The 27,732-nt window shown below is 33.1% G+C and overlaps 2 protein-coding genes and 1 long non-coding RNA gene across 5 annotated transcripts in view; 1 reads left to right on the top strand and 2 right to left on the bottom strand.

Annotated features, from left to right (window-relative positions):
- LOC131851429 (sodium/potassium/calcium exchanger Nckx30C) overlaps positions 1–20,512 on the top strand; it is an 81,086-nt gene extending 60,574 nt beyond the window's left edge. Inside the window, exons 4-8 of one of the 2 annotated variants that reach the window (XM_059201929.1) lie at positions 1,807–1,997; positions 8,001–8,139; positions 9,191–9,443; positions 16,386–16,644; positions 18,883–20,512. In XM_059201929.1, coding sequence (XP_059057912.1) covers positions 1,807–1,997; positions 8,001–8,139; positions 9,191–9,443; positions 16,386–16,629 — 827 coding nt within the window. In that variant the 3' untranslated portion in view covers positions 16,630–16,644; positions 18,883–20,512. Of the gene's footprint in view, positions 1–1,806; positions 1,998–8,000; positions 8,140–9,190; positions 9,444–16,385 lie in introns of both variants that reach the window. The other variant, XM_059201928.1, reaches the window with a different exon arrangement.
- On the bottom strand, positions 1,899–16,477 carry LOC131851430 (uncharacterized). Of its 2 annotated transcripts, none has more exons than XR_009357889.1 (3): positions 16,391–16,477; positions 8,940–9,024; positions 1,899–1,986 (listed from the first exon to the last, which is right to left on the bottom strand). It is a non-coding gene; the product is annotated as an uncharacterized LOC131851430 (long non-coding RNA). The 2 variants fall into 2 exon arrangements; XR_009357888.1 differs by lacking the exon at positions 16,391–16,477 and adding an exon at positions 9,253–9,343.
- Positions 20,513–22,735: 2,223 nt separating the features above from the next.
- LOC131851479 (uncharacterized) lies at positions 22,736–26,664 on the bottom strand. The gene is made up of 5 exons (XM_059201983.1): positions 26,597–26,664; positions 25,626–25,863; positions 25,059–25,221; positions 24,077–24,238; positions 22,736–22,927 (listed from the first exon to the last, which is right to left on the bottom strand). Exons 1-5 carry the CDS (start codon positions 26,628–26,630, stop codon positions 22,799–22,801), a joined length of 726 nt encoding a protein of 241 aa, XP_059057966.1. The 5' UTR covers positions 26,631–26,664; the 3' UTR covers positions 22,736–22,798.
- Positions 26,665–27,732: the final 1,068 nt, after the last annotated feature.

The raw sequence follows: 27,732 nt of genomic DNA, 5'->3' as shown, positions 1-27,732 counted from the left end.
ATGTTAAAATCTCATTCCGAGATTGTTATTGAAACAGACAGACGTACATACGTCCAACTTGAGCACGCTGGACTTGTTCAATTGTTGTGTAAAAGTTGGTTTCGAGCCGCAATGTTGTTTGACCTATTTTCGGTTCCCGCAATATGACTGCACTGTAATGAGATGTAGCATGAAGTTTTATGTACTTTTATCTCATACAGCTTATATGAAATGATTTGTATAGTCTAAACTTATAAAATCAGAATTTCATAGTCTAATCTGTGCCCTACAGCAGAACCACAGTTTCCTTATCAAGGCGGCTGAAATAAGTGATACTGAGATATCCTCTCAGACGAATTTGTATATGTATTCTAGTACGTTACGTAGTACACAAATTTTTACGTAGTTAACTAACTATTCTACTAGTTTTTTTACTATTTTTTATCTATATATATATATAATAAAAAAAACTAGTAGATTAGTTAATCAACTACGTAAAAAATTGTGAAAATCGAGATATTCTTAAAAATCGAAATGCTACAGTGTGTTTCGTCTTAATTATCAAGTGTTTTCCAGTGTAGTAGTGGTGATTATATACGTAGAAAAGCCAAAGAAAGCGGATAAACAGATTTGCCTGCTCGTAATAATTGCATTACATCGACCGCAACCTTTAGTAGACACGTGACCGGGACGTTTGTAACAGCGTCCAAATATAGAGTGAATCCCAAAATCGATTTAAAAAATAAAAAAAAAATATTAGGAGCTCATACATAATGTACCTAATGATAATAAATATCTCGTTTAGGTACATGATGGGTACAATAGTAAACAGCCTTAAAAGAGTTGTAAATGCTGTTGAGCCGTAGGAAATAGCTAGTTATATATGAACGGCGCGGCGCTGAAATTGCCTATCATTGATTTTACTTAAGTAAGTAATAAAGAAATCGTATTGTATCATACTTAATACTCATTAAGCAGGATACGATACGAGTTCTTTGTTCTATTTTTTGTTCATAAATAATATATTACAATTTTGTATATAATGTAATTTAGATAAATGAATAAATAATATAGTTACATTAAGAACTTCCCAATAGGATGTGCCCTAGATTTATAGTAGTATTTTAACTAAAAAAAATATATTTCGAATGAAATTATCATGTTAACATGCGTAAATATCTCTTATAAATATAGTGCTAAACTTATAAATAATAAATACATTAATGTGCACTAAGATTTTTAGAGTTTGTTCATATACCCAGAAAATCTCCCTCCGACCTATGTTAATTGATATAGTGATGTGTCTTTCAAATTTATAAAACAAAACACTAACAAGGCAGTGGCAGGTACAATAATAAATTTATTTTGTCTATTAAAAGTATTGAAACAAAAAAAAAAATTATTAAAAGTTGACGGTTTATTATGATACATATGCTAGCATATTTATATCTAATATTCAAATTCCTTTTACTTTCAGATGTTCATGAACCCGTATATATAAACATATTTGCAGTTGGAAATAAGTGTGCAAAATATTTGCACAAGTTTAATATTTCGTTTTGAATTATTGTTTATTTATTGTATAAATTAATAGAAAGAAATTATAAATACAAATGTTTATTGTCTATATATACATATACTGTCGTTATTTTACTACTAAATACCATAACTTTTACAACAATTAAATACACTATTTATATTAAATTCATTCTTAATTTCCGGAACTGTACACATTTTATCAATTTACTTCACATTATTCAAAGGCACTGTCACAGTTTCAGAGACGCAGATTTGGCCTCAATCTCTTCACAATACTTTGTCCTCCAGGTAAAGTGGATGAGAAGGCTACGCAGCTGCATGCGATAGCGTCCCTCAAGGTGCTTCTGGAGGCGACTCGACCGACGGCGGGTGGCGCGGGCGCAACTGCGGCGAGGCATACGGCAGCTGCTGCGAAGGAAACGCCACTCGATCTTCCCAACGGGGGGCTCGCGGACGTCCAATTAGATGCTATAGAAGAGGTCAGTACTAGTCTATAACAGTGTCTTCTAATACTAATATTTAGATAGGTAGATTCTTTATTCACTAATTTTTTAAGTGAAACTTCTACATAGACCGTGTATTATATATACACTATGTATTATTGATATTATATATACATAGTGTGTTATTGATGGGTCCATCAATAATACATTCTGCTAGGGCATGCCACCCCAGGGTCGTTAGTTCACCGGCCGTCCCGAAGCGGACTTCGGGCCTTTTTCGAAAGTCGGCTACTTTTCAGCAGCCGATTGAGTAGATGCACCCCGTAGTATAATTTTTCGGTCACGAAAATGTGTTACCGTTGCGTGGAGAGAGTGCGCTATATATCGCGTTGTGAGAGAAAGAGAAAGGCTGGTGGCGGCGGAGGCAGGAGCACTATGTCTCAGCACTCCATTTTTTTCTGTACCTTATCTATGCTATGTGTTTCTAATCTATACATATAAATAAAATTGGAGTATCTGTTTATAATATTGAAATAACTGTTTTTTATTACATACATATGAATAAATACAGTATATACACCAAAATATTTTTTTACAATGTTGTCTATGCGTTTGTTCCGGCTAATCTCTGAAATGGCAGGACCGATTTTGACGGGACTTTTTTTTTGGTGGGTAGATGATGTAATAAGGCGTAACTTAGGCTACTTTTGTTTTAGATAAATAAAGTTAAATTCCACGCTTACGAAGTCGCGAGTGCAGCTATTTGATGAATAAAAGTGTGTTGTGTTGCAAATAGCATACAACACATATTTATAGTAAAAATAAATTTACAAATAAAAAAAAATGGAAGTCGCTTTATGTGCTATGTGTGCAAAGGTGAATAGGCAACTGACTTATTTTTATATTTATTATAAAAGATATCCGCTTTGTATTCGTCTTTAACGGGCTCGGTGGTCTGTCTGTTTAGTCCTTTGCGTTACTTCTAATGATCGTGGGTTACAAATTCCTCGCGTGGTACAAACGTTTGTTTCGGTAAGTATATTTATTTATGAACAGAACAAAAAAAACACCATATCATACATTGCATCACTTGTTTCTATCATAAATTGCTATTCTATATAGTTGTCATTGCCAAGGTAATACAAATACATGTATAGATACTTGTAACTTTTAGACAGTAATTTATTAACTTCATGTTACCGGACTAAGCCCATTTTACACGATACAAGATTGATTGATAGGACGTGCAGTGGATTCATTATCTAATATACAGTCATTCTGACTCTTGCCTCCAGCGTTTTAACTTTAGCCTGTAAAAAATGGTCAACGTATGAAAAGACGGATTGAATTTATATAATACTAGCTACTCGCATCGGCTTCGCCCGGGTGTACATGTATTATATATATAAACCTTCCCCTAGAATCACTCATCTATTAAAAAAAACAGCTTCAAAATCCGTTGCGTAGTTTTATAGATTTATACATAGGGACGGACAGATAACGACAGCGACTTTGTTTTATACTATGTAATGATACTATTAATAGGAAAGATTAAATTTTTGTATGTAATGGATTAACTGAGAAAATAATAAATTCTATCAGTTACATTATTTATTTATTTATTTATACTCTTTACTGCACCACAAAAACAAAAATTACAGAACAAAAAAAAAACAAAATAGAAAATATACATTGACTGGTACAAAAGGCGGTCTTATTGCTGAGCATTCTCTTCCAGATTACCTTGGGGTGTATAGAGAAATAAAAAAATAATTAATATTTCATTTACAGTACTTAGAGATTAGAAGTCGTTACACTAGGAGCAAGCACCATTAGGGCCAACTCTAGTCATATTTTACTTATTTTACTAAGTAAACTAGGGATTAGAGAACCGACAGAAATACTTAAACAAATTTTACTTCCTTACATACAAAATATTATTTTTTCTCTTTACATTGGCAATAAACAGTCGTTATATAAATATATAAATATACAAATAAACGTATTTTTACAATAGACATTGAGTGCTGAAAATTTTTTACTTAATTTTATTGAGCCTAGTGGACTAAAATAAAAACAAAACAATACAACTACAAAGAAAATGAATAAGAATATTACAGTACAAAAATTATAATGACTAAAATAAAAATAAAAAGGGATTACTATAGTATTTCGAATAGTTTATTTCTGTAAACCTGTTAAAAATACATATATACTTACATAATAAATAAATAAATAAAACACCCAGACCAGTACAAACAACAATACTCATGACTACAAAATGTTTGCACCCTGTGTGGAATACAACTAAAGAGGTATGCCAACCCACTTGACCACCGAGGCCCTCAAACATTATTGTTTTAAGTTTTTAAGTTTTGTATAATGAAAATAAAAATATAACGTAGATCGGATATTAATAATACTTAATGCCATAAGGCATTAAGTCCGCCATGTATACATTTTTGTGTGCAAAAGAATAAATAAATAAATAATAATAATTTATTTGCTCAAAAATACAGTTGATAATTAAAGCATAGTATTATGTGTTTTGCTATAGTAATGGCATGCAAAAATAGTACTGTTTTTAATTATACATAATTAACTATACAGAGACAAATAATAATTACAGTAAAATAGGATCTCTCCAGTCGATAATTATAAATAGTCAAAAATATCCTTTAAATTGTAAAATTCCTTATCCTTAACCATTCTCGTAATATCTTCTTAAATATTTTGTTATTCATCTTCAATGTCTTAGGAATACAATTATAAATTCTTCTATGTTACAACGTATAGTATCGGCATGAGGGTTACTTCCCCATAATATTTCTATTTATTTATGTTTTGTACGACTTTAGTTTGAGCCGTTCGAGCCCCTAGCGGTGCGCTAGGGGCTCGTACGGCTCAGGCCGTCGTAATTTCGATCCCCGTTTGAATTGGACGGGGGATCGTTCGGAAGGGGGACGGGGATTCAATTGAAGGTGTATTTAGTATGCGAGCCCCTTCGCTTTTTGTTTTGAGGTTGACCCCTCAAAACAAAAAGCGAAAGCTCTCTCTTGAAAAAGCGCCACGGGATTTTTCAAGAAGCAGGCTTTGTGTAGAGGCCTAAAAAAAGTGATGTCAAAACAATTTCGTTCGCCCCACATTTTGCCCGCAACTGCCTCCAATAGATTTATCGACAATACATTATAGTACCTTTAGAGTGAGATTAATGACTCGTGCTTCCTTCGAAACTAAAAAGTATGGGCCACACACGCGCTGGGCTTATCATTCATGTACAACAGAGATAAATGGAGCAGCCGTTACATAGGTACGTTACCTTTATTTCTTGTTCTACTACGAATTGTAAATTACATTGACGTAGACACTTCATTACATAGTATAAAACAAAGTCGCTGTCGCTGTCTGTCCGTGCCTATGTATACTTAAATCTTTAAAACTACGCAACGGATTTTGAAGCGGTTTTTTTATTAGATAGAGTGATTTAAGAGGAAGGTTTACATGTATATTATATGTACACCCGGGCGAAGCCGAGGCGAATAGCTAGTTTATAAATAATTTAATAATAATAATAATGACTACATTATTGTAAAGATTCATGGAAATCTTTTTAATATTATTTAAAGTAAAACAAAACAAAAAGATCTGATTAAATTCAATTCAAATATACATCTATACATCGATAGAGCTCGCTATAGGACTAGATTACTATGTGAATTGTTTGAAATATTTTTGTTATTATAAGGAAGGTTTACATACAAACTTGGCTCTACAAAATATCGTGACATTTCACAATGTTTTTCAATGTGAGAATTGCATTACTTTTTTTAATGTTAACTTCAACAAACATTTTTACTTTTAATTTAATAACATTAGTAGGTATTAGTATGAATTGCACATTTGGTTTTATACAAAATCTCACAACTTTTTACAGTTTTAAAGTGGGAATGTTAGGATTGCATATCTTTATATTATCACCGGCAAAAAAATATACTTTAACATTTATATTTTTAGGAAAGATTACAGATTTGAGTCTACATGAGATGTCGTAACTTTACAATGCTTTTTTGAGGACAGTATTTTTGTTTTCGTTTTAACATTTTCTCTAATACACGACTCGGAGATCATACAATGGTATATATATTTTTGTACTATATATTAGACAATATTTTTTTTAAATAAAACAAATAACGTTAAAAAAAAAAATATATAATACAATACTAGTCTATGCCATGTAAAATATTTGGTATCAAGCGGTATTAAAAATAGACAACGACCTATTCTCAGATCTACAAAAAAATCGGTTAAGCCAAATGGCTTAACCGATTTTTTTATCAAGTTTTTGTTATGAAACTACTTCGAAATCGAAGTAGTTTGATAACAAAAACTTTTTTCATACTACTCTAATGCTGTTTGCCGTAGCTGGCCTTTACAGCTTCACCGGACGATAGGGGCGAGTGCAGATGGCACTCCAAATCCGCGGAAAAACTTATAGAGCGGCTAAAGGCCAACTCCCGCGTGAACCGGATTCGAACCTCGACTCAGGCCGTCGTAATTTCGATCACTATTTGAATTGAACTAGGGATCAATCGAAGGCGTAACAAATACTGTGACACGAGAAATATATTTATATATATACTAGCAGACCCGGCCACGCGTTACTTTCACTAAGGTTAAATAATATTGTGACTATAAATTGAGATGTAAACTATCCTATCTTTCAAGTTGGATCATATTTCACACAAATCAAATTTACAATCGATTCAGTAGTTTAGGAGTCCATCGCGGACAAACAACGTGACACGTAAGTTTTGTACATAAACATATATATATACATACATATGAATGTCATTTTGAGAGTATCTTGGTGTTTACGAAAAAATACCGATCAAATATAACCATACACAATATTGGCTTTGCAAGAACGTGTCAAGAACTGTCACATCCTGGGGGATTGTGGCATGAAACGTGTAACACGGGTTACATTACATCCTGTCCTACTAACTAGTTGCCTACACTATGGAATCCACGTATTAATCCCTCGAGGAATAAGGGAAGAGTTTTGTTGGTTATATATATTGACAACGATACACCCAATATAATATGAGTCAAAGTGGATATTTTGATGTTATACAGTTGATGTCATATGTCCCATTTAATTGCTTGTTATTTAACAATTATCATGTACCAAGTGAAAAATATAATAGTATTACAGGTCAATTTACATATATATAGGCGTCGTAACCGCTTGGCTAATGGTCAATTAGGATGTGAAAGACGTACCGAGATTACTTAACTGTCGATACTGTTTCGGTACATTTTTTTAAGTTTCACACATCGCCATCTAGTCGCAAGTTACGCAGATTTTCTGTTATGGGTACTAGACAACTAATATAAATACTTAGATACATTTTCTTTGTAAATACATACATAGTATACATAGAAACACCCAAACTGATATAAACAATTATATTCATTAATTAAAGTACAAGTTGTACAGTGTGAGGAATCGAACCTGCGACTGATGGAATATGGCGTGGCTGAAGACCAACTCTAGCTTCACGGATAAGACATTAATCAGAGGGCATCGCTAGCGGTTCAAACCTTGGAACGGTCCGTCGTGATTTTAATACTCGTTTAAAAGAGACTGGGGATCAATCGGAGACGAAAACTTTAACTATACCTTTCATGATTCTCATCATCCATCATACTCGTGAACGAAAGGGACTCTGTATTTAATATTTTGATACTAAGGAATTGTTGGTTGTTAATAGTTTGTACTCACACATTTCTTCACTTAAAAATGTTACAGCAATTGTTTAAAAGAGCAACAAGCAAGTTTCTTGCTCGTTTTTTTTTGTGATGAGACAGCCATATGAGCGGTACATTAAGAAAAAAAATGAGTATATCTACTCAAGTGCTTAAATTTAAGTGTATTTTAATAAAGAATTTTCTATTCTATTTTCTGGCCCTTGTTTTTGTGAAACAACAAGAAAATATTTGCTTCACATAATAATAATGAAATGTATTCATTTGCAGATAGGAGACCTGGAGGAGGACACGACTCCGCTGGACATGTCGTGGCCTACCGGGTTCCGAAAGCGACTGACTTACCTGTTGGTTGCACCAATTGTCTTCCCTCTATGGATCACCCTCCCGGATACGCGGACTCCGAGAGGTAAGTCAATAATATAGATATTGAAAAAATAATTACTATCACTTATTTATTTTGGTTCATTCATAATTTAAGAGCGACGCTCTCGTGGGTGGAGTTCTTGCAATTTTCTACGATCTTCCATCATACTCTTTAAACGTTGATACGACACGACCTTTTTTTTGTCTTTAATTTGCTTGATGTAGCTGTGCCTTGGTCGTCCTCTCCCCCTCTTTCTTTCTACCTTTCTCTTAATAATAACTTTCATAAATTTATCGTGCCGTATCAAGTGTCCTAACATTTTTCCTCGTCTATTTTCTACAGTATTCAATATCTACCTTTTTTCTTTCACCCCGTTTAATACTTCTACATTTCTTACTTTATCTTTACTATTTATTTTGGTATATAATATAATTTGGTAATTTGTATTCACACCTTCCTTCATTCATAATTAAGAGCCGCGCTCTTGTCGGTGAAGCTCTTGCCATTTTCCACGATTTTCCAACAATATCTTTAGTTGTTGACACGACGCGACTGACTGCATGTATTCACACTTAATCTCAGAAATGTAATATTGAACAATATTTATGTAAAAGAGCCACACGCAATTTTTTATTCATTCCAATTTTACGGAGACTGCTTTTCGAATGAAATGTATAATAGAATAAAAAAATACTATCTGAAAGTGTTTGTATTATGTTTATTTAAATAATGATAATTATTACTAGTCTATCTACATGGAGTATCACATCTATGATGATGATGATGATCCCGTATGAATGATACAGTTAATTATAATTCACCTTACCAATTTGCCTTCTTACCTTTTAAATCGACAAAGTAGGTTTTTCTATAGTTGTTAATGGAGTGGTGCCGCCTGTGCGTTAATAGTTTTCGCTGGAGGGACACCTGTGGAGGATGATAAGATGAGCATAAGGTCAGGTTAGTTAGCACATTGCGGGTGATAAATTCACCAGAAATTTATCATGAGGTCATCAGTCCACATTACTAACAATTCACTCCCCCCCCCCCCCCCCTATGTTGGTTTTATTTATTTTTTTATATTTTTTTTCAGGGAAGAATCTATTCCCTATAACATTTATAGGGTCAATAGTTTGGATAGCGTTTTTCTCATACCTAATGGTATGGTGGGCGAACGTAGCTGGTGCGACCGCGAAGATACCCCCCGAGGTGATGGGCCTCACGTTGCTGGCTGCGGGGACCTCGGTGCCGGACCTCATCACGTCCGTCATCGTCGCCAGAAAGGGGTTTGGAGATATGGCCGTCTCCAGCTCGGTGGGCAGCAATATTTTTGATGTTACCGTTGGGTAAGTATACTATTTTTTATAATAATAATAATATACTTTATTGAATCAAATATGGTAGATAAAATGTCTTGTTAAACACAATATAGATAATCCATCCAACAGGCATATAACATATCCAATAACTAACTAAATTAAAACTATAATACATTAAAATTGAAATTATGATAGACTAAAAGTCTATTTACATAGGACCTTTCGGCCTCTTGTTCACGTTATATTATCAGTTAATTAATAGAGTTTGGATATAGTGTGGATACCTTTTTTTATCGTTTGGAAAAATCTTGAAAAGGTCGTCTTCCCGCCAGAGGGGATACGAGGGGGTGTATAGGATTCTTACCCACTAAAAAACTACACAGTGTACCTACGAGCGTCATTGTCGGAGTCATGTTTGTCCACCGCTGTTCTAAACAAGGATCTGGTGCTAATCTCGAACCACTGCCTTAAATTTTTTGCCATTAAGTGCGGCGCTAGGCTGGTCTTCGGCCCTGGATTTTTTCTTAAATAATTAATTGTAAAAGACCATATTTTTCATTTCGCATTACTTGTCCAAAGTGCTGTAACTTCCTACTTTTTATGATATCCAACACTTCAAGACTTTTATCTATGATGGATAGTACACTCTATCTCGTTAGCATTCAACCCCTCTATAAGTGTCGGATATTGTTTATTATTCAGTAACCAGACTACAAACAAATAATATCTTCAATTAGGCCGATATAGATACTACATACAAGGTGTTTCGACAAGGTCAGGGGTGAGTAGTGGGTGTTAAAAGTTCAAGGAGATGAAGTTCTGTGTCAGGTCAGGGCTAACTAAACAATTTATCTACATTTTTATTGCAAGCAAATTCAATATGAACGGCTTCTGAATCTTTAAGTATTCTCTGAACTAGAATGGCAAATAAGCTGATGGAATGTGGTAACCGTCGTCTATATAGATAAACAACATTGTGTAAATATATTTGAAAGACTATGATATACCTCATACGTTGCCATTCTATCTGATTCAGACATATTTATATTACTGTGGATTCACTGCCACATCTTATCCATCAAAACGAAACACAGCTTACAAAGCAAGCTATTTGGTGGCAGAAATACCTGACGTACCTAATTAAAGATGTATGGTGATGGAAATACCAATAACAAATGTAAGAGATAGCGGTATGCGCACTTGCTATATTGGATTTAACTATTCTGAGTGAAATTAGGCACATCGAATGTTGTTTACCGCATGAATACTTGAGATACATCTAACCACCTCATTTGTGATCGTAGTTTTAAAGATGTATAGATGATTTACTTCCCTGTATTGTACCCAACAGGTCCCGAGTTCAAATTTGGACGAAACAAAAACATACTGTGTGTATTTTTTTTTCTAACTTATTCTCCGTTGACGAAAACCAGTCTCTGTCTTCTCGATCTGGTATAACAGTGGTGACGGTATGTTTGTTTTAAAAAAAATCAAGAAAACTATTTTGATACTTGACTGGATGATAGTACAATTTTAGGCTACGTTATTACTGCAATTCGAATACAATTACAGATCAAATAAGATTTCTAATCATATTTGATGAAAATTATATATATGACCTTCTATATACATTGATAGATCTTTTGAAATAAAATGCCAAGTCATAATATTTCTTGACCTACATTACTACTTTTTATTATATACTTTAGAACGATATACATAGAGTTTAGTATAGTACAACAACAACCTCGAACCACAAACAGTGCTCGCCGTTACATACATTCAAATAAAGTACCATATAAATCCTTGCTGAAACATGTCTAACTTTACTGGAATGTGAATTTGTCTCATATCTCGGTAGAAATAGGGTCGTATTTTTAATACTAAATGGTACAACGATATATCAAGAAAATAAACTTGACGTCGTAAACATAGTATGCTGAAGTAGCTCTTGTAGTTCGCATCTATTAGTATTTTTATATTTTTAATAAAAGCATCGACATTTTGTTTAAGATATTTTGAAAATGATGAATTTCCATTCTTTCCAAACTTTCATCCCATTTTATTCACCCCCTTAAGGGTAAAAGTTTTACAAAATTTGAATGTCATATTTATTTATATTTAATCAAGTAATTTTTTAATAAAGTTCGAGTCTTGAAACTCAAAAATAAGTTTCAAGACTCGAACTTTAAAAATAATGATATTTACATACAAACTGTCATCCCCCTTTCAACCCCTAACGACCCTTTTTTTTACATTACAAAGTAGTCTATGCTTAAAGTTTAGTAGTTTTGACGTGAAAGCGCGACAGACAAATAGACCGACAGAGTTACTTTCACATTTATAATATTCGTAAGAATTGCGTTCACTACAATGTCGACTATTGGCAATGCCTCTGTCTACCCCATTTTGAGATTCCAATCGTTAAGGTATATCATAATGCAAAATTTAAATCCTATTAAGGTCGCGCCACCGGAATGCCTTTCGCCAACTTGAGCCAACTTTCCTAGCATAATTTTATGTCTATACAGATGCGAGCTTATCTCAAAAGCCTTTCCGAGCTCGTAATACAATTGGCTGCATTCCTTGGTCGATAGCACAACCGCAAACTCTAACCGCCCAAATCCCTTGACGTAAAGTTTAAAATCGTTTAGCAGAGTAATTTCATAAATGTATACTTGTGCAGTTTTTATGTAAACTATCCACTAAGATGTACCAGATGGAATATTACGTACAAAGAAAGTCAAGACACCGTGGACACATTTGCATTGGAAACTGTAATTTCGCTGCTCTAGCGGTCTACTTTACTATTCGATGGTTGTGAATTCATAAATTTCTTTTAGACTTGAAACAATAACATATTATTATAGTAAATTAGAGTTTAAATTCCCGACTCTCTCCTACTTAGCGTCAGTGTAATCATTGTAGACATCAGTTTTTTTTATAACAAAAAGCCTGTGTTGCTAGCAGATAGTGTAGCTTTTTACAGATCAACGAATTTTTTCATATTACCTTCTGAATGGATGGATCATAAAAAATAATTCCTCCTTATAATATTAGTTCAAAATTCAATTCAAATGATGCTTGCAATGTTCAGGCTATAGATTCAGTTGAGAAGAACTGGCAGAAAACTCAACTGTTATATTCTGTGAATATTGTTTATTTATTTAGGTCTGTCTAATATTCAATTAGAAATCCCATACGTGAACAACTTTTGCTATATAGGCAAGACATTTGCTTGCTTAGTAAATGTTTTAAGTTGAACATGTGTACATGGATATCACTTTAATTTTAGCACAGTGATGTTTAATTTAATGAGTAAGGTTTGCGTGCAGTACGATTGGGATTGTAGCCTACTTTCGAGGACGATCGGCGAAGAACAACGCACTAGGCATATTGACAGATAGGGTTGCTGCTTTCTAAACCAAAACAATGTCCAAATATATAAATAATTAAAATTAAAGATAATTGTTCTTGTATTATAATTATGTTACTTTATCGAAACAAAATTTGTAAACTATCGTCAGTATGCTACTTATGCTACTTATTCTAAGCAGCTTTCTTTGTAAGCTATGATTAGGTTAACGGCTAAGGTAAGATATTTATACATATTTTTGAGAGACACTGCCTATGGTGCTACGTCTATATATATTATATTAGTTATTTGCACTATGGTTGATTGAAAGAAAACGCCAGTAGATGTTAAACTCTCCATGTTCATCTTTCCTTGAGCTACTTGAGTTACAACTGACAATAAACTCGGCTCTATTTTCTATATGAAGTGATAAAGAGTTACTTAGATTTAGAACGAAATCAGTGACCAACGGCATATAATGGTACATGAACAAATCAATTATATTTGAATTTAGGTTGAATAAATGGCAACCCTAACAAACCCGGCCGGGGTGAAAAGTTACCCCGCAACGGTCTGATATTTATCTACCCAATACGGAACCTTGCCCTAAATATCGGGTCAAACAAATGCCAACTAACGTAAAAATATTTGTTTAAATTCATGACAACGTCGATTTGCGTATGTTTTTGCATTTATATTGTTTGACAATCCCAGTGGAGTAGTGGTTTGGTAGACTGTCTCATCTTCCGATGATCGCGGATTCAATACGAAGATTTGTATAAACATTCACACACTCTGCTATACTAAATTGGTTCACATGTAATAATCTATTATTGAACTCCAACAAAACTAAGTGCATTAAATTCACGCTGCCTAATGTAAAACAAGTAAATACGCAGCTATTGCTTAATGATGAAATAGTAAATTTTGTTAATGATACAGTTTTTTTAGGAATAACAGTGGACTCGAAGTTACAATGGGGGCCCCATATTTCAAAATTAGCCAGTAGACTTAGTTCTGCTGCTTATGCAATTAGAAGGATAAGGCAATTAACAGACGTGGCGACGGCAAAACTTGTATATTTTAGTTATTTCCATAGCATTATGTCATATGGCATACTGCTATGGGGTAAAGCTGCCGATATAAATACTATATTTATTTTACAAAAGAGAGCCATACGTTCTATTTATGGTATGGGTTCTAGAGAGTCATTACGTCAATGCTTTAAACAATCAAATATCCTCACCGTTGCCTCACAGTACATTTATGAAAATATTATGTATACAAGGAAAAACTTAGATAGTTTCAAGAAACTTAAAGACTGTACAAGTAGAAACTTACGCAATAAAAATAAGCTAATTTTACCTAAATGCCGTCTACACAAAGTTAGTAATTCATTTTATGGTAATTGCGTAAGATTCTATAATAAACTGCCAGAGTCTATGCTAAATCTTACAGAGAGGCAATTCAAATCTTATATTAAACAAATGTTATGTAAAAAAGCCTATTATAAGATAGATGAATTTATAGATGATAGCAATATATAGCAAGAATAAGTTTATTTGCGGACAACGTTATAATTTTAATTTTCATACTGCTTTCTTGATATATGATAGCGTAGCGGCTTTTGTATTGATTGCCGCATGCATCCTTATGTAAAGTGCGAATACTGTAACTACCATATAGTAATTTTTGTAGCTGTGACGTGGTCGTGTGGAATGAGTAGTCATGCTCACTAAAATGTCCAGACATGTGGCGGCGTGGTGGGCCGGGTCAATCTCTAAAATATGGTCGAGCGCAGTGATGGCTGGCTCATCCGTCATACTCGTGAACGAGTGCTGCTTGTAGGGACTGGTCTGCTCTTATCACTACGACTGATTTAATCTTATTGCATGATTATATTTGACCCAAAAATTAGTGCTTGTTGGTAGTTTGTATTCACACGTTTCGACTTGTAAATGTAAACTTACAAGGATTATTTAAAAGAGCAACACACAAGTTTCTTGCTCGTTCTTCTTGTGATGAGACAGCTTTCCGAACGAGTGGTAGATAAAAAACAAATTGTTATGACTATTCAAAAGTGCTTAAATTAAGTTTATTTGAATAAATGATTTTCTATTTCTATTTTCTATTTCTATTTCTATTTCATTCGTGTATTTATCAGTAAATATTATCCACATCAAACAAAGTGGGATTCAGTTTTACAAGTTAATTTGATTTGTTATCGGTGTTGCCATAACTCATGTGAACAAACCTTTATAATTATATGAATATCACTCTTAATATTGTTATTAACGTTTTAATCTAGGATATGGGCTACTAGTTTAGCAAAATTTATTAATTATAAGAATCCATTAATAATCCAATAGAATTATCCATTATCCATAAGAATCCAAGCCATTTAAATATAATTATATTCTCGAACATTTTAAAGAAAGTTTCACATATATAACATTATTCATGTAATTCGAATGGGAACAAGTTGCCGTTTCACCTGATGGTAAGTGATCATAGTTACCTTTAAATATGAATAGCGTTACGGACAACACGATGCTATTACAGTGGACTAAGATATTAAGCATCTCGGCCTGTAATTTTACGATCTTATACTAACCCTTCAACCGAAAAGCTGCTTACAATACAACTTGTTAGGAGATTGAAATGGCAGTATACGTAGATAATGAGGTACCTACGCAGACGACTTGACAATGTCTACCGCGGTCAAAAATAATGTGTAGGATAACGCAGTTTATATTCAATAAATTCATTAATGGTGCATGTCTGTGCTTTATCTGTATATTCTGTAGATACATCATTACTTATGGGTATATTAATAATAATAATAATAATTTCGGCCCGTAAGTGTGGAGAAAACCAGCAAAAGCTGAGAATAAAAATAAATAAAGAACAATAATAATAATAATAATCTGGCTCACGAGAAAAAAAAAATCATTCCAAAGAACAACCAGTCTGGAACAACATAATGATAATCTCAGCCCGCATTGTACGCCGGTTTCTGTCCCTGGGGCCCTGAACCCCGGCCGACTGTGCTTCTGCCATCTAGATGAGTAAAAATAATAATAATAATCTCAGGACAATTCACACGCCGCCATCTAGACCCAAGTTTAGCTAGCTAAAGCTTATGCTATGGATACTATAATAGATAATTGATACAAATACTTAGATTTTTTTTTCTAAATACATACATATTATACATAGAAAACATCCAGACCGATACAGACAATCATATTCATGAAAACAAATGTTAGTGCCGTGCGAGGAATCGAATCCGCGACCATCGGACGGTAAGCGGTGTGCTAGCTACTACCACTAGACCACCGAGGTCATCATATATTAGTTTGTTTACTTATATTGTGCACTAATTACTCATCATTATAAATTCGTTCACTCAAATTCATATTATCAGAGAATGGTTTTGGCTTCAGTTTTATTTTAGGACCTGCCGCCTGCCTAACATCAACCTTCCTTGGGCATTTAGTAATTACTATTAGTAAAGATTATTAATTAGCATAAGACAATTCAATAGGATCAGTAACATGCAATATTACACCGTTAATCTTCCTAAAATAATAAATATTTAATTTTCATTCCAGATTACCTCTGCCATGGCTGTTATACGGGTTAATTAATGGTGAGCCAGTCCAAGTGAACTCCAAGGGTATGGTCTGCAGCATTGTCCTGCTATTTGCCATGCTGCTTTTCGTCATCCTCAGCATAGCCTGCTTCAGGTGGAAAATGAACAGAGGACTGGGCTTCACGATGTTCCTTCTTTACTTTGTCTTCGTTGCAGTAAGTTTAGGTCTTGAATACGGATACTTGCATTGTCCCAGCGAGTAAAGCAACATCATCGTCATGGAATTGAAGACAATGTTTAACGTTTTAATTTTCTGATTTCTCAACTTTATTAGAAGCAAATGGTTAATTGGGAATATTCTTTGCGACAATCCAGTATCTAAATTAAATAAGTTAATAACTGTAGTATCATTTATATCAAATGACGTAGTATAGGATGGAAATTTTGTACATATAGCTAAAGTGCTTTAAAATCTAACGGCCGATTAAATGATAGACGAATTTTGAAATGATTATTATATAATAGAAGTTCTGGATTGTTAAATAGGAAATTCCCAATCAACACGATTATGACTTTGTACTTATTTCTATTAATTAGATTTTGAAGAAATTATAGTCCTTTTGAGGGTTTATGCTTTAGAAGATCAATAATTATTTCTATATACAAATAGATGACAACTTTATGATGATGTATTTACCGTGAATAAAGTTTATTTAAAAGTTAGCGTTACTACTAATGTTAATTTTCTTTATATGTACCTCCCTATTTTCTATAGATGTCGTAATAGCACAAATTATAAAAGAAATAAATTGCTCAATTAACTTTCTTACGTTGTGATTGTTTTGCTGAATAGAATTATTTTAGAATTTTCTAATTATACTGGCTTGTGATAGAGTACAGTTCAAGAGAGAATCGAGCACCAAATGTAATTTTTAAGAAGTTATTGTTTGAAATATTTCCCATGTAGTGGAAATAAAACGGATTGAATTCTAAATATTCCTAAATGCAATAAATTATAAAAAGCTTCGGTGACTATAAACAGAGTAGATCTATACGAAACTTTGAAGGTTATGTAAAATGAATAATTCTTTTTTTATATTAAAGAGACTATAAGTAATTACAGATATTTAGGCCATCAATAGAGACTGTAATAGTTTATTATATAAATGTTAGTTGTTCATTAAATGGCGCTTAAGACAACGTTTCTGCGTCGATGGTGTAAATTAATTTTTCTAATTTATATTGAGTACTAATTTTGAAATAAATTCGTTACTAGATTTTAAAATATTTACAACACAACTACTGCAATATGTGATATCGTATCAAATTTAATATACGTCGAAGTCGATTATGTTTTATAGTGTGTACCGAAATATTAGGATGTTCGTGTACAAGTCAGTGAAGTTATTTTTGTATATAAAAATCTTGTTTTGTATACAAATGATAATAGTGTATTATGGATAGCTACAGGTCGGTATGACCTGACAGATCAGTCCATGGTTCGATGTAAATCATTAATTTTAACGTAACGTGAAATAAATTCTTGCGGGTAGATGTCGGTAATGTTGTCTCAGCACAATTTGCTAGAAATGAAAGAGTTGTAAATACACAAGTAGAGGAAGATAAGGCGATCATGGAGCGGGGCAAATGTGACAGAATTTTTAATAAAGTTCTCATTCCATAAAATGTGCCTAAGAGTTCCTACGAACTCAATAACATTGTTAGCTTCGTTTTAAATATTGTAATGCGCCGATACGAAAAGTACTAACTTTCATATATGTAGGTACTGTCAATGTAGCTATCGTTATAATAATAGACCTAAAGTTTCCAGGGCGCATATGTCCCGCTCTCAAATATTATACGGTAGTTATATTTTACCCTATTCACTATAATTCTTCTATACTTTTATTTCTTGTATTTCTCGAGTGGTTAATCTTTACCTTCAATTATATATTATTCTATTATAAAAATAATAACATCTGACAAAATAGTCAATTCTTAAAAATACGTTTTAGCTGTAAGAAATGTATTTTTCTTCATGCGTTCAACAAGACACAGTTCGAAGGGTAATTTAAAATTGGTTCATTAATAAAACCGTCCAGTTTTCTTTCTGATCTTTTCGTTATATGTGCTTTCGCTTTCTCCGTATTTTTCTTATTTCATTTTGACTAGCTTATCAATAGGTGGTTAATGATGATTTTAGTATCAAACAATTTTGTATGTTCAATTGTTAACATCCCACAAAGTTTTATATTGATAACCCGCCTATTTGACATAGCAATAAATAGACTAGAATAGATAGTTAAATATTTGTATTTTAAGCTTTAACAATCAGACCATTGTGTAAAGCTCAAGTGGTTAAAAGTAAATTCATTGTAAAGTTTGTTTAGTTCGTACAAAATTCATTAATATGTATATTGAATGCGCACAAGTGTATCAAACATTTATATTTGCTTATGTAATGAATTATTGACTAATATTTTTCATAACTATATACGAGAATTTAACAAACTTACTGTGTTTTCCTCTTTCACGACAATTGTTTCGACTTCGTCCGGAAATCTTCTTCAGGGTGAGTATGTAGCCTTCGCTGCAACGTCTTACCTCAGACTGTAATTCCCGTAAACAGTTATGAAAAATGCTAGTGTAAAAATGAATAAATTTTAGAAATATTAACTATTTATTTCTTTTTGATAGAACTTAAAGAGTAAATAGAGAGTTATTTAAATTCGTATAGAATGAACACTGTTGCACTTGATACATAATGTATGACAAATTAGCGGTGGTTTTGACATTTTTAATAACGACATATCGATAGGTACCGGACAATCGAGTAGGTCATAATCTGTGATAAGGGCATGCTTATGACGTATTTATAAAGTGTTTATAGAAATTCATCTCTTTACAATCACAAATTCTTTATATATAAGGTTAGGCTTGGATTTGATAGACTTCTGTAGTTCGCTTAGCGGCCACTCTCGGTCGAGCAGTTTCGATTACTATTAAAAATCTTATTAAACATCTATAACTACAAATTATATTCCAATTCCTATACTTTCATCTAAATTTTCCAATGGAACTGTAAAGCCGTCGAGTGGTCAATCTATACAAGTGTTAAGAAATGAATCATCTTTGCTCTAACTGATGCAATTACTTCTTTAAGGTTTGGTGATATATTACTCATTATATTTAATAATTCAATCTAGTACGACGTAGATGCTGTAAATTGGAGTATATCCTTTTACATATTTGTAACTGTCATACTGTGGGAAGCACCAAGTACCATGCGCGTACGATTTGTATGTATCGCCTATTAAGCTACGCTAAATATAATTATTACTATTACACTAGCGATTTCTATCTATCTCTTGTATAATATAAGTAGAATTTGTAAATTTATCATCCTTCCATTGTTTGTAGTAGTGCGATGCCGTTGGGTCTGTCGGACTGAGTTTCAAATCATGGGTTAGGTACTTCACGTGGGCGTTGGTCCCTCCTACTGCATGTCACACGTAGTTACATCAACTTGCATTTGTTCAGTACCAAATAGCACGTCGAGCTAGATACCATTACTCAGCGTTTGTTATACCTAGTTACTGTAAGAGTTGACTCTATTAACTATTCGTACGGTATCGTCTCACTTATTGGTACCGATTAACTCGTAAACTTTATAACTTCTTTCGTAGACTAAGATATCTATAGACTAAATGCTATCATTAAAATTAAAAATGTTTATTAACAAAAAATTAAAATATAATAATATCCAGGTAGAGATTGTTACTAGAGTGATGGTTTTTATATAAAAAATTATAAAGTAAAAATTTATGCAGATAATAAAAATATTAGCATTACACTTTTTTTGACACACACGCGTCAATACGAACACCATAAATGTAATGTCGTATGTTTAGTGAAATATGCTATTACTCTTTATATTCAGCTTTAAATTTGTATGGGTCAAGAAAAGTGAAGTGGATTTACATAGTCATCGATTTGGTTTATGGCTGATTCATCTCGATTTCGGGATGTTGTGACGAGATGTAGTACAAATCTGGATCGAAGTAGACAAATTGAAGAACATACAACAATGTTACAAGAGTATAATAAAATATTGAAATATATCTGCAAAGGTTTTCGGTAAATTTAATTAAATTTTGATAACACTGATGATTTTTTTGTAATTGTTCATGTCTATAATATGAAGAAATTCGAAAGTACAAAAATATGAAAACATTATTCAAACTAAATTTAACTATATAAATGAAGTCAAAAAGTATAATTTTGAAGAAAACAAAGGTGCAAACGAAATGTAATGATCAACAATTGAGTTAAAACCTCGAAGTCGAGATATCAGCGTAGGTTGTTAATAGTGATACTACAAATTAAGTAAAAGTAAAAAAAAATGTTATTAATTTTAAACAAAGTAGATAAGTTTTAGGAATTTTCATCATGTTGTAATGATAAAAAAATGGGAAGTAAAGCTCTAGTCGGCATTTAATTTTGTATCGGGTTATTGTGATTTTGATGGTGTATTAGCAGTATTACATGGTTTATCATTGATTTCAGTGAGCTAGTTGAGTTTTAAAGTTGTATATATATAAATATATATACATATTAAATTTTTGCTGTACACTATTTAATATTGTTGCTATTGTCAAAGCTTTTAATATTGTTGACCCAGAAGTAAATCTTGGTAGAACTGTGGAGAGGCTACGCTATCATTGATTAAATATCTTACAACAGATATGTTTGACGGCTTCGGTGGTCTAATGGTTGAGTACAACGCTTTACTACCGATGGCCACTGGTTCAAACCTCGCATGATACAAACAATTGTATTCATGAGTATAATTGTTTGTATCGGTCTGAATTTTCCATGCATATTGTCTGTATTTACAAAAAATATATTTACGTATTTCTATCAGCTGTTATATAGTCAGAGGTACCAGATTTATATAAATTTACTAATGATGCAATTTCTAATATGGAGTCTCGTGAACAGTTCAATCAAGATTTGTTTTTGTGATTGTTAATAATTAAACATTGTGATAGTTTCTCTAATTGTTTATGCATTCAGATGTTTATAGACGATACATTGGTTTATGATAGTGGTTTGAAGTTTAATTTTACGTATCTGAAGAGCATCGGCGTACCCGCACGCTGTCGAACGGCGGTATTATGAGAAATTACAATAAAAATAATAAAATAGTGAGTGAGCATGTCTTTTATTTTAATATAATCTTTATACATCCACCCTATTACCTAGATAGACTTTGTAAAAAGTCGTCTGGGTCCTCAATTTCACCTATTTTAGACGCCAAATACGAATATTGCAGTGTTGCAGAGAGATTAGGCAGTTAAATTACAGGATAACAGATATGACATTTTAGTCATCTTAGTAAATGCATAAGTGGTATTACAAATGTCACATTATAAGTGCATGGGACTGTTCATGGATATAAGCAACGGCTACCGCTTACCATCAGTTAAGCCGATATACTGTTTTTTATTCTAATTACATAAAAGAAACTAATTTACAACTATGAAAGTATGCCTATTTGTTCGTACTATAGAATGTTAATGCATTTGTGGTATCACAGCTTCGCTTTATAATGTGAAATCTGTAAGACTGTTCATGTATAAGCGATGGTTACCGTTTACCATCATTTGAGCCGACAACTTGTTTGCTTTTTCAATTACATAAAAAAACTAATATTATAAATATGAAAGTGTGTTTGTTTCTTATAGTTTTCCAGTTAAATAGCTAAATGACCTGAATATATAAATAAGTATCATCACTCACTCTACAAAAAATAACGCATGAAGTCATATAAATACATCATGTTTTGTTTCTAGTCGAATCGTAACTCTAAAAAGAAATTGCGTATATTAATAAAACCCTGAATATCTAAATACTTTTTATTGATGAACATAATACATTTATGCTATATAAAAATAATGTTCGATAATATTTGACATCGCTCCGATACAAAAATACGATAACAGCTAAATACACTTATTGAGATCGAACACTAAAATAATTTATTTAGACCGTTCACTGTGCGTGTCGCTAACATTAACAATACGAGACCAAAGTAAGTTAATTATAATTTAATAGCAAACATCTTTATAATAAAGGACATAAAACAAAAAGCTAAACGTAAGAAATATGTCCATATATTTTGATCTAAGAAGATAGAATATAACAATTTAGAAAGTTGCCGAAAATTGGCGCTATAGTAAAATTTGCCACCCATCTCAGTACTGTTCCACTGTCAATACATGGCACAAACATGTTGAGTGACCATGCAATATTCCAAATTGCAGTGATAACATTAATCGTACAATAACGAGATGATTAATGCTTTGAAAATTTGCCATTGTCGCAATGGACAAATTAATGTTACATGACCCAATCGATGCAGGAGGGTAGTTACAACAATGCATGGCGCATTCTCACGCGGCAAAACAGTAAAAATGCTAGTAGCGCCGCGAACGCCGCTCCGGCCAGTATCGTTGTATCGTCTCTGCGAGTCCCGCCTGCTCTCTCTACTACTGCACTCTGTAAAATACACGTTTTATACTATAAGACTTATTAAGGAACTTTAATAATTTCTTTTTTCAAAAATGGAAAGGCTTTACGTTCCATTTCAGTATCAGAAAGTGTTCTTCGGATAATTATAGTATTACATGAAATTAAAAACTAAAAAATGTTTCATATAACAGGTGGGATAGATTGTAAGACTGATTGACTGTTCCTTACTACAAAGTTCTAATCATAACATTCTAGAAATATAAGAACCAATTTCACTGTATCAATAAATGTTCTTCGGATTTCAACAAAAATCTATTATAAAGTAAGTATTACCTCAAATTGAAAACTAATGAATGTTTCATATAACATGTGGGATATATTGTGAGGTTCTAGTGATTCATGAACCAATTACACTTTTTGACGTATTTTGAACAGTCACGCATAGCGTGATTATAAAGAAGTTTCCTCACGTCAATACATGGTCTATAAAAACGAACCTGTAGCAAGTTTATCCATCAAAATAAAGTAAAAATATATATAACATTTTTTCCTCGCCAATAACTACTAAGCAAAGCATTTACTAAGTCCTTGATATTTTAGGCCTCGGAAAGCCATGAAACCGTGAAATGATTTGACTAAAATAACAAACAACTAGTCATATATATCACTTTTACCATGAAGATAAGTTTAGGAAGATACGACTTTAGTCTGAGGGCACCACTAGGGGTTCGAACCTCGGCTCAGGCTGTCGTAATTTCGATCTTCGTTTGAATTGAATTCTAGGGAATTGGGGATCGATCGGAGAGAGATTCTAGTACTCATAATACAAGTTCTGTTTAGTTTGGTACTAGATGGCGTTGTGTGAATTGTAGTAATAAATAGAAAATAGTCACTGATATTTACCCAACTTTCATGTCTGATTGCCCACGGCGTTGCATATTGGGCCACATAATTGGCGTTCCATAGCCAGTCCCACTAAATGGCAATGTGTGAATTGATGTAGGAAAAAAATTATGAAAGGGAAGAAGCTCACTGGCATTTGTCCAACCCCCATGTTTGTTTGCCCACGGCTTGCGCATTGGGCCATATGTCTGACGGTCCATAGCCCACTTGATGGCAATGTATGAATTGTTTTCTGGAGAAAATGATGAAAGAGAAAAGATCGCTGACACTTACCCAACCTCCATGTCTGATTGCCCACGGCGTTGCGCATTGGGCCACATGTCTGGCAGCCCAGTCCGCCGCCCTGCACCAGCCCCCCACGCGAACCGCTCTCGCGCATACTTCGCACAGAAATGCTAACACCACTAGAGCACGTTGTTCGATATGAGCACAAGCCTGAAAGGTAATGTGATGATGTAATTAATGATAATAGAGGATGATGTACGTAATTTTTATGTGCAACGAGATGCGAACGACGATTTTTTTTGCTACGGTGGTGGCAAACAACCTTACGGCCCATCTGTTGGCAAACCGTTGCCATAGTCTCTGGATCCTGAATCGTTACCGTTGCCATCCCTTCAGAATCTTAATATACCCCTCTTGATAAGCCCCACGCTTTAGTCTCTCGAGAAAATTTCGATGATGACGTCTTAAGTACTATATATCATGGAATATTAATGTACTACTACTTTATCTCCAACTGCGATACCATGAGAAAGCCTAAAGTAGGTACATGATTGTATTTCAATCTGAACGATAAACGTGTGATCCATACAGTGTAATCTATACATGTATTAAAAATGCAACTGATTGCTATCTGTACTTGAAAAATATATAAAGTTAACGGTTTTAATGTTAGAAACTAACCATAGTCCCTATATTACGTATCGTTGCATCCGTGGGCTTGACGTAAACTCTCAATATTTAGATAAAATTAATATATATACGAGGAAAACTAAATTGTCATCAAAAACTCTCATTTTTAGAATTGTTATCTGTTTGTGTGAAATAGCTCAACCAATTTGGAGACGGTGTTCACTAATATATTATGGTAAGTTCAACTTAAAATTTGGTATTTGTTTACCGATCGATTTACAAATAAAAAAGTTATGAATTAACGGGTTCATCTAGTTTCTATAACGTTATATGTAAGTATGGCATTACTCGTAAACAGTAATTTGTTACCATTCCTGGTCTATATAAAGGAGAATCTTACCTGGCATAATTCCTGCATAATGTCCTCAAAGGCAACTTCATCAAGGCAAAGTAGGGATATGTGCTCAGCTCTGGCAGCCAGTCTCGCTCTCGCTTTTGTTTCTCTAAACCTTTTTGCCGCCCGTTCCAGGGCTCGCCAGTCACGCCAGTACATCCACCAACCTCTAATCATAACAGGTTTCTCAATTATATATCAAAGACATATTGCATTAAGGTCTATAATGCTATAGTTTGGATTCTTAATAAAATTGGCAAAGTTATGGTTAGCATAGCCAGCAACGTCTTAAAACTAAATAAAAGGTAGAATTAATGAAATTTTACATAACAGTAGCATAACAAATAGGTACTAAACAATATACCTTCATTTATTTATTAATTAAATTATAAATCAAATATATTGGAAATAGTAGTAAAATTGCACGATGATGCTTTCAAATAATCTGTATTTATTACATTACATTTTATAATAATTCATGTACATTTTGGAAGTTTGTTGGTAAATTAGACTTATCTATCATTACAATTAAATTAAATAAATTTGAATCAAAGAGATTCTGTAAAAAAATACCTTGGGTCTGGTTTAGCTGTCGCCACAATACAAGGTGGTGGTTTCAATTCTTCTAGCCTCAAATGCTGGAGCAACAAAGCTCTGAACAGTCTGACACCTTTTTCCTCTTCTTCGCCCAAGAGGTGAGCCCCTCTCCAATGACCCTGGCATTCGTCCCGACGCTCCTCGTCAAGAGAGACTTGTCGCAGCAGAGGCGCACGTGGTGCATCATACTCTTCTAGAGGTTGAACACTGCATGCTGAAATAAAAAGTGACCGATATTACATCTCTGAGTAATATCCAAATCAGAAGTTGTTGTCTATTTCATTAAAGTTAAATTTAGACCAAATTGAGAATATTGTTTTGAACAAAGGATAAGTAAAGTAATTGTCTCGAGTCAATTTTTATCTGTACCTAATTCTCGTTACTCAAATAAGAAATTTAGATATTACAATAATGTTAGAAGTATCTATACTTTTATTAATGTTAACACATCATAATAATTACACTGCTTAGCTCTGCTGATCTGCAATATCATAATACTGTCCTTTAATATTCAATATTCTATTACTATACTAGTTTCTAGACACGGTGTCATGACATGGAAATCTTACAAAAATATGGCTTTTCCAATATTTTTGTATTCAACAACTTCAGTCTTGACGTAATATAGCATGCTACAAACATGGTACTAAACTCGTTATATTATTAAAATCATCATGAAAATACTAAACTAGTAGTATAACGTGGTATACACACACTCAACACAGAAAATGTAATCAGAACTTTGAAATAGAAAAGCTTGTTCATTGAAGTTCTGTAGTAAAATGTCATTATTGATTTAAATGGTGACAACCAGCTAGCAAATACAGCAAATATTTAATATTGTCGAAAAAATTCCGAAACCACGTAGCGCTTAGCAACAGCATCAGTAACATTCTAGATACTAGAAAAGTGACCAAGATACAATATAGAAATTCCTGTAGACGTACCATGAACAGCAGCTAACGGAGGCACTAAATCCATTTCCTATCTAATATTGTTAGTTATTATATTTTTAAGCTTAAACTCCAAAATGTGGATAATACTTCTTGAAGTCTGCTCAGTATATGACAGTGTAAACGTTAAACACAAACGACCTTGGTAACAGCAGGTCATGTCCCTGACATAGTTACTGACGCATGCGCGAAAGCTGCGTCTCTTTTGTGGGAACTTCAAAGCTCTCATGTTTCAGACAATGATAGAGGAACAATAATGATAAAGTCTGTAGGCTTATTGAATTTGAAATAGAACAATTCAAGTGTCCTAAAGAATAATGTAGCTAGGTATCTGTAGATTCCAAATAATGAACACGGCGAGTCAAAGATTTAAAGTAATTTTTTTTAAATATATTAAGATATTACCTATATTAAATAGGTATAATAAGGTATTTAATTCTCACATATTTTGGTTTTTATAATGATTTTGATATGTATAAAAATCCGTTGCGTAGTTTAAAAGATCTATGCAGATTGCGGGAGCGATTTTGTTTTATACGTATATACTATTTAAAAATGGGTGAGCTGATTTCTCCTTTAAAACGTAACTGCCATTCGTTTACAATACAGTGCTACTTTTAAGAACTATATCTGGGTTGACTCCGTGTCAAATACGTACACCATCCTCCGTGACATATGTACAAACACCAGGGACGATGACTTCTATGTAATTTTCATTTCGAACTCTACGTATTCCAAACTTTTAATTAATAATAAACTCGAAAATCCGAATTCTATTTGGTCTCTAGTTCCCTATAACTGTTTTCTACATCTAGTTGCAATGAAAACTTTATTAAAATATAAATTACTCTGCTACAATTCATAACAAGTAGCTCCTCAAGCGTACCAATCTTATTAATATTATAAACACGAAAGTTTGTGAGTATAGATATCCATCTATTCCATTTGTTATTCTATCACGCAAAGAATACTAAACTGCTTTTGAAAAACTTTACAGTAATATAACTTATACATCAAAATAACATTAACACAATTTTACGCGGATGAAACCGTGGTCACAGCTAGTTTTAAATACATTGAAATGCCAGTTATTTGTTCTGAGAATCTATTTTGGTTTGGTCATAAATTTT

This window comes from Achroia grisella, unplaced genomic scaffold, assembly GCF_030625045.1.
Source record: "Achroia grisella isolate CSIRO2021 unplaced genomic scaffold, CSIRO_AGI_Agris_v1 utg783, whole genome shotgun sequence".
Taxonomy (NCBI): Eukaryota; Metazoa; Arthropoda; class Insecta; order Lepidoptera; family Pyralidae; genus Achroia; species Achroia grisella.
This window is presented reverse-complemented; position numbering and strand designations above follow the sequence as displayed.

Coding starts and splice junctions, on each gene's coding strand:
- LOC131851479 (XM_059201983.1), bottom strand. CDS start 26,630: ATGGATTTAGTGCCTCCGTTAGCTGCTGTTCATG. Junction 25,222..25,625: donor ACAGCTAAACCAGACCCAAG/GTATTTTTTTAC, acceptor TGTTATGATTAG/AGGTTGGTGGATGTACTGGC. Junction 24,239..25,058: donor TTATGCAGGAATTATGCCAG/GTAAGATTCTCC, acceptor ATTACCTTTCAG/GCTTGTGCTCATATCGAACA.